Genomic DNA, 13,424 nt, shown 5'->3' with positions numbered 1-13,424 from the left:
GATTCATGGATTTCTCTCTCTCTCTCTCTCTCTCTCTCTCTCTCTCTCTCTCTCTCTCTCTCTCACACACACACACACACACACACACACACACACACACACACACACACGTGCAGAGAGAGAGAGTAAGAGAGTTTTACTGGATATACATACATGTGTCATGTGTTGTTCTTCTTTGCAGAATGAATTTTATGGTGAAATTGGCCTTGGACACCCTGCTCAAAAACTCAAAATGATCTTCGACACAGCTTGGGCAAATACATATGTAGCCTCAGAAAAATGCTCTTATTTTAATATTGCTTGCAGTAAGTAAATGGTGTACTATATTTTATAACACAATATTTAAAGAATTGGAATTAATATCAGACTGTGTAATTTATTTGCTTTAGGGCTACACAACAGATATGACGCAAAAAAGTCTACAACTTACGTGAAAGATGGAACACCTTTTAATGTTGACTTGGGTTCAAGTAATCTTACAGGTTTTCTGTCAACTGACAGGTTGAATGTAAGTTATTACTCAAATTATGAAATTATGTAAATAAGAAGACTGAACTTGTTCACAATATGAAGTATTATGACAAGCATTTAGATGTGAGCTGATTTCAAAACTGCAACATGTAGTGAAATGTAATACCATCTTTGAATTATTACAAAGTTTTTTCGTTAGTGTACATACTTTTTTTTAAGAATGGTAGCTTATATTGATAGAGCAGAACAAAACAATTAAGGCCACATTTATAATTAGTATAGAGGTAGAGACAGCAGTTGACAACTCCTTACATCTGCGTCAAATTTAAACTAGAAAATTAATCATCTTGGAAATAAGTAAAAAATTAAAGGCAATTTGCAGATGAAGTTCATTTGTAATAACATTTTTTACTAAAGGAGGAAGGGCAAGTATTACTCCTAATAGTTTTTACAATTCACCAAACCCCTCTTCCGGGTGCTCACCACTCTTTGGTGAGTTCATGCTTGGCTACTGTGGGGCCCCAGCCTTTGCAGCACCCCTTCCTTTCTCATTCTGCATGTCTATTCTCCTGCTATTCTTTTTTTTCCTCTCTTGGGGAACATGTCTTGGATAGTTTCGATAGTCTGCCATCAGGATCGGCCCTCATCTGTTTTTTCTTCCTTTCTTCATTCTCCATCTCCTCCCCTTCCTCCACTTCAGCATTTGAGGTTTCTCTTTGTTTCTTTTTCCTCCCTGTGCTCTCACGGAGGCCAGCCCATGCATTTGACACATAACAGGTGACTGGTAATGCTTAAATCCCAGCTCCAGGTCAACAAGTAGGGTTTGCACTTACCCCCTGGTATAGGCCAGGCCCAGGGAGGGTTGATTGCCTGAGCTTTTACCATCCTAATTGCCAATTGTGTCCCTCTGTCAGGAATTAAGGAGGTTTGATGTGAGGTGTGAAGTGTCACCTAAGATGAGTGAGCCCCCAGTTGGAAGGAGCATACCATTGGAGTTGCTGGCAGTCCTAGGGGATTTTTTTTTGCAATGAGCCAATCACAATCTCAGTCTACATCTACTAAACGTAAATGGAATGAGGCTAAAGATTCAAAGACTTCCAGCTTTACCTCGATTCCTCAGTGGTATCACATACCAAAGAAGGTCAGTCCTTTGCTACAATCAATCCATTTGTTATTCAGAAAGATCTCGATGCAGTTGCAGGCTCTGTGAAATCCTGCTCTCATTTACGTAATAGGACTTTGCTTCTGGAGACCAATTGCACTTTTCAAGCCCAATAACTGCTTACAGCTTCACTTTTCCACACCTGACCTGTTCATGTCAAGACCAATTGTACACTGAATTGTTCATGTGGTGTTATTTACACTCAGCTGCCTGATGGTCTGACTGAGAGGGAGAAATCCAAACTTCTCTCTCTGATTGAGGTGTCACTGTGGTCCATAGAGTTAGGAAAATGGTTGATTCAAGCATGGTGCCTACACGCACTCGTTTTCTCACATTTGATCAAGAAGTGCTTTCATCGAAGATTAAGGCAGACTATGAAATCATCATGGTCTGACTACATTCCAAACCTGATGCGTTGCTACCAGTGTCAACGTTATAATTGCACTCACGTGTCCTGTCAAAAAATGCCCAAATGTGTCACTTATGGTAGAGGTGCTCAAGAGGGTGATTGCCTGCCTCCTCCCTGCAGTATTAATATTAATGATGACTGTGCCACCTCATCCTGTGTATCTTGATGAGGGGGCCATCCAGAAGATATGTATGAAGGAAAAAGTACCCTACCCTGTGACTCATAAGTTTTCGGCTAGTCAAAATCCCTGCATTGTACCATCTGGCATGTGTAGTGTTCTTGCTACACCTCACTCCAAGAAGGACATGCCCATGCAGACTTGTGACCTCCAATTCAGTGGTGCAGTTGTGAAATCACCCAGTATCACAGTAGCACTCCCATCTCCTTTTCTTACATCTGTGCAACAAGCCACCAAATCTTTATCGCTGGTGGCAAAATCACCTGCTACACAACCAGCAGGCTGGAAAGAACAAAAGGAGTACTCCCACAAGTACTTTTTATGTCACTCCAGCCAACAAACATCAGTCTTTGTCTGCCAATCATAAACACTCTAAGAAATCAAACAAAGGCAAATGGTCTTCTCCTTCACTGACTCCAAGATCCTCTTCAGCGGTGACGTCGCCTGCTACCCTCACCTGGCCAACCTCACTTTCGTCAGTGCACACTGTGTACCATTTTTCTGTCCTGGGATCCCCATGCCAACCCATGGAAATGTCAACATCTCTATAGATCTCTTCAGACAGAATCCTCGGGCCCTGCGCCCTATAGCAGTAAGTTTTCAAAGGCTGTCATGCGGCACCCACCACAGCGACTGTTCTTCATTTGTTCCCTTCTCCCAATTCCCCGTTATGACTCTTCTTTAATGGAATATTTCTGGCATTAGACCCAACAAGGTGGAATAACAGCCGCTATTGTAATTGCAGTGTTCATTGTTTTCTCCCTCCAGGAAATGAAATTGTGTCCTCATGACCGTTTTGACCTCTCGCATTTTCTTCTGGTGCGCTTTGATCCCACCTCCCTCCCCAAGGATGGCATTCCATCTCATAAGAGTGTCATGCTGCTCATCCGGCTCGATGTTCATAGCCAGGCCATCTCATTGAACACCTGGCTGCAAGCTGTTGCAGTCCGCATATTCCTTCCTTGTTTCACCATTTTTCTTTGCAAAGTCTACATCCCTTTGTCATTCTCTGTCTCTAGGGCAGACTTACTCCAGCTTATTGGTCAGCTCCCTCACCCCTTTTTTGCTGCTGGGCAACTTTTATCACCCATCATCCCCTTTGGGGCTCTTTGAGACCCTTCCTAAAGGTTCCCTTTTGACTAACCCTTTGAATCAGCTCCATCTCATCTGCCTTAACACTGGAGCACCCATGTTCCTTTCAGACTGCATGCACACCTATTCCCATTTGGTCCTCTTGTACTGCCCAGCTTGTCCATTATCTCATGTGGTCCATTCTTTGTGACGCACACTCTAGTGACCATTTCCACTGTGCTATCCATTTGCTGACCCTTACTCGACCTAAGTGGTCTGACTGATGGTCAGCCTACCCAATTGGCAGCTTTCTAAGGTCGACTGGAGGCTTAATTCCTTCCTGGCAGCCTTTGATGAACAGCATTTCTGCAGTTGTGATGACCAGGTAGAGTATCTTACAGATGTTATCATTATCGCCACAGAATGTTCCATACCTCGCATTTTATCTTTACTGTGCCATGTCCAGTCTCGTGGTGGACTCAGGCATGCCATGACGTTATTCGCACACTGAGTCATGCACTCCACATTTTTTACCGCCAATCCTACTATGGCAAACTGTATTCATTGTAAACCGTTGCATGCACAGTGTCATTGCATTCTTCGGGACACCAAAAAAGATATCTGGATTTCATTTACTAGTTCTTTGAATAGTTTCACTCCCTCTTCTGTCACGTGGGGCAAGCTCCGTTGGCTCTCTGGGACCAAGGTGCATTCCCCGATTTCCGGTCTGACCATTGTGGAGCCTGTTGCTATCTCCAACATCTTGGGTCACTATTTTACGGGGATTTTGAGCTCCACTCCCTATCACCCTACCATCTCCCCTCGCAAATGAGTGGAGGAGGCTCGGGTAATATCCTTTCCATCTCAGAATCATGACTGTTACAATGCTGCCTTTACTATGAGGCAGTTAGGCCATGCTTTCACTTCAACCAGATCTTCCACCCCAGGGCTGGGCAATGTTCACATTCAGATGTTGCAGCACCTCTGTCTTGCAGCTAAGCAATTTCTCTCTGGTACGTGCAATTGCATTTGGGCACTGGTGTGAAACCACTGTCATACCTGTACCCAAGCTCAGTAAGGACAAACAGCTTTCTTCTAGCCACTGCCTCATTCCTCTCACCAGATGTGTTTGCATGCTCGTAGAACATATGATTCATGGCTGGCTGGTATGATGGCTCGAGTCTCACTACCTACTAGTCACTGCACAGTGTGGATTTCGAACGCACCGTTCTGTGGTCGCTTTGTCAACCCATGTCATGAACAGTTTTGTGCAGAAATACCAGCTGGAGGATTGTATCCTCCATACTCTAAACATGTGCGGCTTCCGAGGCCTCCTGCCTCATTTCCTTCAAGAATTTATTAACAGACGGAGTTTTCAATGTATCTGTGGGTTTTGCCTTCTCGGACTACTTTATTCAGGCGAATGTGGTGCTTCAAGGCTCCGTCCTGAGCACCATCCTCTTTGCTATAGCCATTAACCCTATTATGGACTGTCCCCCACCAGGCATCTGTGATTCTATTTTGTCAATGACTTCATCATCTGTTGTGTTTCTCCATGGACTTGCCTCCTTGAGAGGTGTCTTCAGTGATGTCTCGATCGTCTTTTGCTCGTGGAGTGTCAACAATGGCTTGAGCTTTTCCACAGAAAAAAACTTTGCATGAATTTATGGTGATGCAATGGGTTTCTTCCACAGTCTTTACATCTTGGGCCTGTTGCTCTCCTATTTGCTGAAACTATGATATTCCTGGGGCACATGCTGACTGGAGACTTTCTTGATCCTCCCACGTGTGTTACTTGTCCACATACTATCCCTGATCCCTCAGTGTCCTGTGTGTCACTTCATGCAGAGTGGATCGAACCACCCTCCTCCATATGTAGCGATTTCTTGTCTGTCTAAAACTGGACTATGGGTGTTTCATTTATTCCTCTGCATGCACATCCATCTTGCACCAACTTAACACAGTCAACCACCATGGAATATCCAGAATAAGATTTTCACTCTGCAGCAGAGTGTGCGCTGATATGAAACTTCCTGGCAGATTAAAACTGTGTGCCGGGCTGAGACTCGAAGTCGGGACCTATGCCTTTTGTGGGCAAGTGCTCTACCAACTGAGGTACCCAAGCACGACTCGCCCCGTCCTCACAGCTTCACTTCTGCCAGTACCTCATCTCCTACTTTCCAAAATTTACAGCACTTGCCGACGAAAGGCATAGGTCCCGAGTTCGAGTCTCGGCCTGGCACAAAGTTTTAATCTGCCGGGAAGTTTCACCATGGAATATGTTTGGCCACTGGTGCCTTGTACACTAGCCTGGTTGAGACTCTAAGCAGAAGCTGCCGAACTACTACTGTCATACCGGTGTGATGTCCTCCTCAATAGATATGTATGCCATTTGTCTGCCATGCCCAGCCACCCATACTATGCCCACTTTTTTGATGACTCCCTTGACTTCTAGGATGGGGTGCACCTTTCTTCTATGTTACCTCCTGAAGCTTGTTTTTGTCTACTGCTCCAGCAACTTAATTTCACACTACGTGCCACATTCCCGATGGTCGTGAATCGTTCTCCGCTTTGACGGTGTGGCGGCCCACATTCATCTTGGACTTCATTTGCTTCCCAAGGACACTATTCCAAATTTAATCTATTGCTGTAAGTTTCTTGACCTTCACACAATAGCGCCTTTGTGTACACTGATGGCTCTAAGACTGACTGTGGTTTTGGGTGTGTCTTCAACATTGGTACTGACCATTTTCAGTATCGGCTTCTAGAACACTGCTTGATTTTTAAAGCAGAGCTTTTCGCCATCTATCAGGCTACACAGTACAACCGGTGACACAAGCTTTCTAATTGTGTTGTATGCTCTGATTCTCTCAGTGCCCTTCAGAGCCTCTGTGTGTTGTACACAGACCACCCCTTATTGCAATGGGCCCAAGGAAGCTTCAGCTTGTTTACTGTTTAGGAGCAATTGTGATGTTTTTATGGGTTCCAGGTCACATTGATGTGATGGGGAATAAGGCTGCTGACGCTGCTGCCAAGGTTGCAGTCCTCCTACCTCAGCCTGCTATCTCTTTCATTCCTTCGGATGATCTCCATGTTGCTGGCTATCAGCAGATGGTGTCACTGGTCTTCCCTGCATGGAAACAAGCTCCGGAGAATTAAATCTGTGCCAGCAGCTTGGGCAACCTCCTCGTAGCCCTCTTGTTGCAAGATCTTTTTATCTAGATTGTGTATTGGACACTTGGACACTGTCATTTTAGCCATCGCCATTTGTTAAGTGGTGACCCCCATCACCTCATGCTCATTGACAGTTTCTGACCGAATACCCTTCTTTCTTTCTTTCTCTCTCTCTCTCTCTCTCTCTCTCTCTCTCTCTCTCTCTCTCTCTCTCTCTCTCTCTCTATTTTTTTTTAATGCAGTGTGTGTTTGCCATCTCAGTTATCGGCCATTTTAGCGAATGACGCAATGACGCACGAGCTGTAAACCACGCTTTACTTTCTATCTGTCATAGCAATATGGCAAAGGACATTTAATCTTCGGTTCGGGGCGTCTGCTGTGCCTGTGGCATATTTTGTGGTTCTTTCTCCAAGGGGAAACCCATGTTTTTAGCTCTCTTTCCTCCCATTGATTGGGATTAACATTTAGTTACTTTTAACTTCTTGTACTTATTAGTGTTCTAAGGCTATGACATGGGTGATTAAGACCACAGTTGTTCAGTTGTTTTTGCACTATGCACCCCCCACTCCGCAAAGAAAAAGAAGAAGGAATTACCAAAAGAATAAATATTGAGGAAGTCAGTAGAAACTATGTTATTAAGACATAAAATACTAAAAGTTTCAGGAACTGAAAATGCCTTGTAATAAAATTGTTTATTGTGGAAACCAAAAGGTAAATAGACTAATTATTCACATTAGAAGTGATAAGTCGAAGAAGAGAGAGGTATATTAATAGCAAGAAAGCCTCAACGTTCTTTCATTAAAACAGTGAAAAACATTCAGTATTTTTTGTGACACGGTGATGAATAAATGCAGTGGAACTAGTTGATATTTTTATAAGTTCTCTATTTATTAAAATTTGATAAGGGTTTCAGAATAAGTTCAATTTGAAACAGGTGACCCATCTCATTCAAAGATATTATGTGCCCTTATAAAACAAATCACACCGCCAATTTTTCACCTGAAAATTTGAAATCAGGGTGCAAGACCATGCTTTGAATTGGCATCTGTCATCCCCCCCTCCTGCCTCTTCATTGTTTTCGTGTTTACAAGTATCATCTTCCCAGTACCATTTTAATTCATTCATTATTAGTTACAGTTGGCACCCAGTAGTTAGCACTAATTTTCTGAGACAAGCATCATAAACTAATCATTTGCTTAATTTTGTAGAATAAGTTATAACTATGTCTTCCTTTCTTGGCATCATCTCTGCAGTCTTACCAAATAAAAGATCTAGTTCTTTACTTCTTTATGTGTATGACTTTTGTGTGACATTCTGGGCTAACAAGGAGAGATCCCCAGCAGTGGTATAGATATTTTGAAACAATCTATGTGCTGATGGAGGTTAGATCCAAGGAATTACACCCTGCAGCCTTGATCCTGATGGGCCCTCATTGTGAATAATCGCTATTGTTATGCAATTAATTGGTGTACACACAATTTCTTTTATTTGTATTCCTTGGTCACATCATTTTAATCAACATTTTAATTTCTTCAATGGCTCTTATTATTTCTTGCTATCATTCTATTTCCACTTGCAATCTTCGTGCATGTGAATTTAACCATTTTTATTTATCTGTCTTAATGTTTAAACATCTGAAAGTACCAATCTGTCAGTAAAAAAGAAAAAAAGATGAAATAATCTTTTATATTGACTGTACATTGGTGTCAAGAATGTATTTGTTGTTAAAAGGCGTATGTCTTTTTGAGTGGCAAGCATCATGCAAACATTTAAAGCATAAATTGTTATTGCACTATGCACAAAATAAAATGGATAATGATTTAAATAAAAGCAGGGATTATAAGTGAAATGAAATTCAAGCAGAATGGGAAATAGAAATAATGAATGCAAAAACATGGACGCCAAAAATGTAAGATGATGTAATATAAGCAATTAAGTCAAAGTTAGTACATAACAATAATGAAAATCACACGAAGAAGGGTTCCCAGTGGACAAAGACTGAATAGGAAGAAAAATGAGAGCAGACGATTAATTTTATATGACATGACAAAGGAATGGAAAAAATCACATTTAAACCAATTAATTGAATTAAAATAGTCATTGAAGTCATTTTGATAACGATTTAAAATAAAATTCCAAGCACCTGGCAAGATTCAAACCCTCAGCCTTTCGCCTGACAAGGGCCCACCAGGATGAATGGCTGCAGAGTATGGTTTCTTGGGTCTTAAACCAACAACACCATATACAGTGAAACCCTGCTTTTACACTTTTCAAGGAACTTCAAACAAAAAGGTGTAAAATGTGGGAAACAACATTTTAAGCTGTAAAAGTTATGTATAGGATATCCCCTTGCATTTTCGCACTTTATGTATGTGCACATAATAGGCATCAAAATAGTCATGCCAGGGACTTGTTTATTACCTAATAAGGGTCTGTTATCTAATAAAACTGCTGATATAATGGGATCTGATTATAGGGAAGCAGAAACGTTTGACTCAGTTTCATATGTCATTATTGATGTTTTTGGAACGCCACAGCTGTCATTCATTATTTAAATAATGAAACATTGCATCAGTTACATATTTTTTCATGCTTAGCACAGTGCGTTATGCAAACTTTTTATCGATATCAAGTGCAAATATTAAATAAGTATTTTGTGTGGTGTTTGCATATGTGTTGTTCTGTGTCTCTTGAACTGTAGGCATCTTTCTGAGGTTATCTGGTGCTATGCTTCCTCAGTTATGTAGAAAACCACACACACACACACACACACACACACACACACACACACACACAAACTATCATTCACATTGCTTTTCTGTGTAACATCACAAAAAATACGAAGGTAAATATTGCACTTAACATCAAGAATAAATCCTTGAAACATGTTTTGCTCAGAATGGGAATATACGTAATTCACACCGTACTTAAACCAAAACAATTTGAGTAATGCAAACTGAATGAAGGTGTCAGCTGGCGCTACAAGTGGCCAAAAGATGAAAAACATTAAATATGGTTTGACACAGGTGTGACAACAGTTCTAACAATCACAAAATTGTGCATGCACTGTAGAGAGAGTTTGCAAATGATTGCGATTGATCATGATACCTTTATTTGTGTGAACCTAGTTACTTCTGTCATTCACCATGCAGAGTAGAGTTTGGCAGTGGCAGGAGATATGGCACGAATTGCTCCAACTTTAACATGTTTACTGGTTTATATCTGCTAATTAGAGCACCCTGGTGTCAAGAAACTTGACCACATGATATTCATAAACACTACTTGATTGTCAACATCATGCCAGCGTCATTTTACATCAGTTTTTATTCCATGAACATATTTTCATGAAGTGTAAATCACAGGAAAATTATAAATATGTTGACGCAAAATTGGGTGTGAATTAACATTGTGGACATACGAAATTTGATGGGAGTGATAAAAAATGTCGTAAACAGCGGGAAAATGTTAATTTTTTGATCGTAAAAGTGGAGTTATACTGTAGATTGTTTCACAAAGTCGATTCCACCACTGGGGACCTCTCCTTGTAAGTAACGTTATCTCTTCTTCACCCAGTACATAGCTGCTTCCTTACACCTTTTAAGGCAAGTGGTCATTCCCAGAACATCACCTGAAGTGTATCCGCTGGTATGGTACAAAACAGTCCAGAAAATTTTCGGAAGACTCTGTTGCACTCTGTTCATTGCTTATACCTGCATTAAAAGTAGCAGCTCAAAATTCCACACACTTAGTACTTCAACTTACACTATTGGGTACTGTGATGTTGAGTTTTTGCACATCACTTTGAAGAACCAGACCTTGGGTGTCAATTTACAAATTGGCTCATGTTGTTAAAACTTGAAACTGGAAGGAGAATAGTCGTTTGGTGCACTCAAAAAAGTGCTTTGTTCTCAGTTCTGTATACATTTCTGTTGCTTGTACAGAAATTATTTGAAGGAATACAACTGTATAGACTTCCACTACAAGCTGTTCTACTAATTTTGAGAAATAAAAAAACAAAAAAACAGGATATCATAATGTATTTTGCAAACTTCTGATGAAAAAATTGTAGTCAAATAGTCTTCGATGTAATTCTTGAGGTAAGTACTCAAAACGTTTATCATTTTTATACTCTGTCGCAACAAATATTTCAAATGATTTTCTGACAAAATCAGAATTTACATCAAAATAGGTATGATTTATTGTAGTTGTATTGACAGTTTAGGCTGCAAAAAAAATGATTTATTATACAATTTCTATCCGCAGTTGTTTAAATGTAACTTTTGAAGACATGAAATGAAAGTTCATTCCTACACTAGTAGGATTTCATCATTGCTTCTGGCACTGCATAGCTAGTCAGCAGTCTGAAATTTTAACTACTCGTACTTCACCTATTACTTACAAGTCTAGTAAAACACAATATTTCTAGGTCCACAGCTTCACCTACACCCCCTAGAATTTTAAGAAGTTTTTGGGTCCAGTGACAGCTGGCAGTCAGCAAATATAAAGGGACACATGTAATTGTACTCTGGGGGTATGCAACTAGTCGCACTCACAGAAGTACTTGGCTCTAAGCTTTATATTTATTTTCAGTGGGTACTCTAGAACAGGGATCAGGATTCCTAGAAGTTCTCAATTCTGACTCTGTCATCTCTGTACATGTACCCCCTCATAGTGTTTGTGGTTAATGATATGGACTTAAGGGAAACTGCAGCAGTCACTGTGTGAATACTGGACCCAAAAACAACTTGTATGTGAGTAACCTGTTTGTAATGATTGTGAAGAAAAGTGTGCACCATTCTACAGGTTCCGTTTTCAGGAAACTTCCAACAGAAATGATAAGTGAATGATAAACCTCAGGTTTTCAGGTCTGCATTACAGGAATTCCTTTGACACTTTCCTTCTATCCTTTACAGAAATTCCTAAATTCCTCACACACACACACACACACACACACACACACACACACACACACTGTTTATAAAACATCAGTTTCTGAAACTACTCCAGATAGTCTAACTGAATCATACTCATTAACTTTTTCACTCGGGTAATGGTGAAAGAAATATACATCTACATCTACATGACTACTCTGCAATTCACATTTAAGTGCTTGGCAGAGGGTTCATCGAACCACAATTATACTATCTCTCTACTATTCCACTCCCGAACAGCGAGCGGGAAAAACGAACACCTAAACCTTTCTGTTCGAGCTCTGATTTCTCTTCTTTTATTTTGATGATCATTCCTACCTATGTAGGTTGGGCTCAACAAAATATTTTCGCATTCGGAAGAGAAAGTTGGTGACTGAAATTTCGTAAAAAGGTCTCTCCGCGACGAAAAACGTCTATGCTTTAATGACTTCCATCCCAACTCGTGTATCATGTCTGCCACACTCTCTCCCCTATAACGTGATAATACAAAACGAGCTGCCCTTTTTTGCACCCTTTCGATGTCCTCCGTCAATCCCACCTGGTAAGGATCCCACACCACGCAGCAATATTCTAACAGAGGACGAACGAGTGTAGTGTAAGCTGTCTCTTTAGTGGACTTGTTGCATCTTCTAAGTGTCCTGCCAATGAAACGCAACCTTTGGCTCACCTTCCCCACAATATTATCTATGTGGTCCTTCCAACTGAAGTTGTTCGTAATTTTAACACCCAGGTACTTAGTTGAATTGACAGCCTTGAGAATTGTACTATTTATCGAGTAATCGAATTCCAATGGATTTCTTTTGGAACTCGTGTGGATCATCTCACACTTTTCGTTATTTAGTGTCAACTGCCACCTGACACACCATACAGCAATCTTTTCTAAATCGCTTTGCAACTGATACTGGTCTTCGGATGACCTTACTAGACGGTAAATTACAGCATCATCTGCGAACAGTCTAAGAGAACTGCTCAGATTGTCACCCAGGTCATTTATATAGATCAGGAACAGTAGAGGTCCCAGGACGCTTCCCTGGGGAACACCTGATATCACTTCAGTTTTACTCGATGATTTGCCATCTATTACTACGAACTGCGACCTTCCTGATAGGAAATCACGAATCCAGTCGCACAACTGAGACGATACCCCATAGCTCCGCAGCTTGATTAGAAGTCGCTTATGAGGAACGGTGTCAAAAGCTTTCCGGAAATCTAGAAATACGGAATCAACTTGAGATCCCCTGTCGATAGCGGCCATTACTTCGTGCGAATAAAGAGCTAGCTGCGTTGCACAAGAGCGATGTTTTCTGAAGCCATTCTGATTATGTGTCAATAGATCGTTCCCTTCGAGGTGATTCATAATGTTTGAATACAGTATATGCTCCAAAACCCTACTGCAAACCAACGTCAGTGATATAGGTCTGTAGTTAAATGTATTACTCCTACTACCCTTTTTGAACACTGGTGCGACCTGCGCAATTTTCCAATCTGTAGGTACAGATCTATCGGTGAGCGAGCGGTTGTATATAAGTGCTAAGTAGGGAGCTATAGTATCAGCGTAATCTGAAAGGAACCTAATCGGTATACAATCTGGACCTGAAGACTTACCCGTATCAAGCGATTTGAGTTGCTTCGCAACCCCTAAGGTATCTACTTCTAAGAAACTCATGCTAGCAGATGTTCGTGTTTCAAATTCTGGAATATTCCATTCGTCTTCCCTGGTGAAGGAATTTCGGAAAACTGCGTTCAATAACTCCGCTTTAGCGGCACAGTCATCGATAACAGTACCATCGGCACTGCGCAGTGAAGGTATTGACTGCGTCTTGCCGCTTGTGTACTTTACATACGACCAGAATTTCTTCAGATTTTCTACCAAATTTCGAGACGATGTTTCGTTGTGGAACCTATTAAAGGCATCTCGCATCGAAGTACGTGCCAAATTTCGCGCGTCTGTAAATTTTAGCCCATCTTCGGGATTTCGCGTTCATCTGAACATCGCATGCTTTTTCCGTTGCCTCTGCAACAGCGTTC

The 13,424-nt window shown here is 41.1% G+C and overlaps 1 protein-coding gene across 1 annotated transcript in view; it reads left to right on the top strand.

The window, feature by feature from the left end:
- LOC126298572 (lysosomal aspartic protease-like) overlaps positions 1 to 13,424 on the top strand; it is a 50,010-nt gene that overhangs the window by 18,672 nt on the left and 17,914 nt on the right. Inside the window, exons 3-4 of the mRNA XM_049989941.1 lie at positions 182 to 305; positions 390 to 508. Of these exons, the coding sequence (XP_049845898.1) occupies positions 182 to 305; positions 390 to 508 (243 nt within the window). The remainder of the gene's footprint in view (positions 1 to 181; positions 306 to 389; positions 509 to 13,424) is intronic.

The sequence above is a fragment of the Schistocerca gregaria genome, chromosome X (assembly GCF_023897955.1).
Source record: "Schistocerca gregaria isolate iqSchGreg1 chromosome X, iqSchGreg1.2, whole genome shotgun sequence".
Lineage (NCBI taxonomy): Eukaryota > Metazoa > Arthropoda > Insecta > Orthoptera > Acrididae > Schistocerca > Schistocerca gregaria.
Note: the sequence above shows the minus strand (reverse complement) of the source record. Positions and strands in the feature narration are given on the sequence as shown.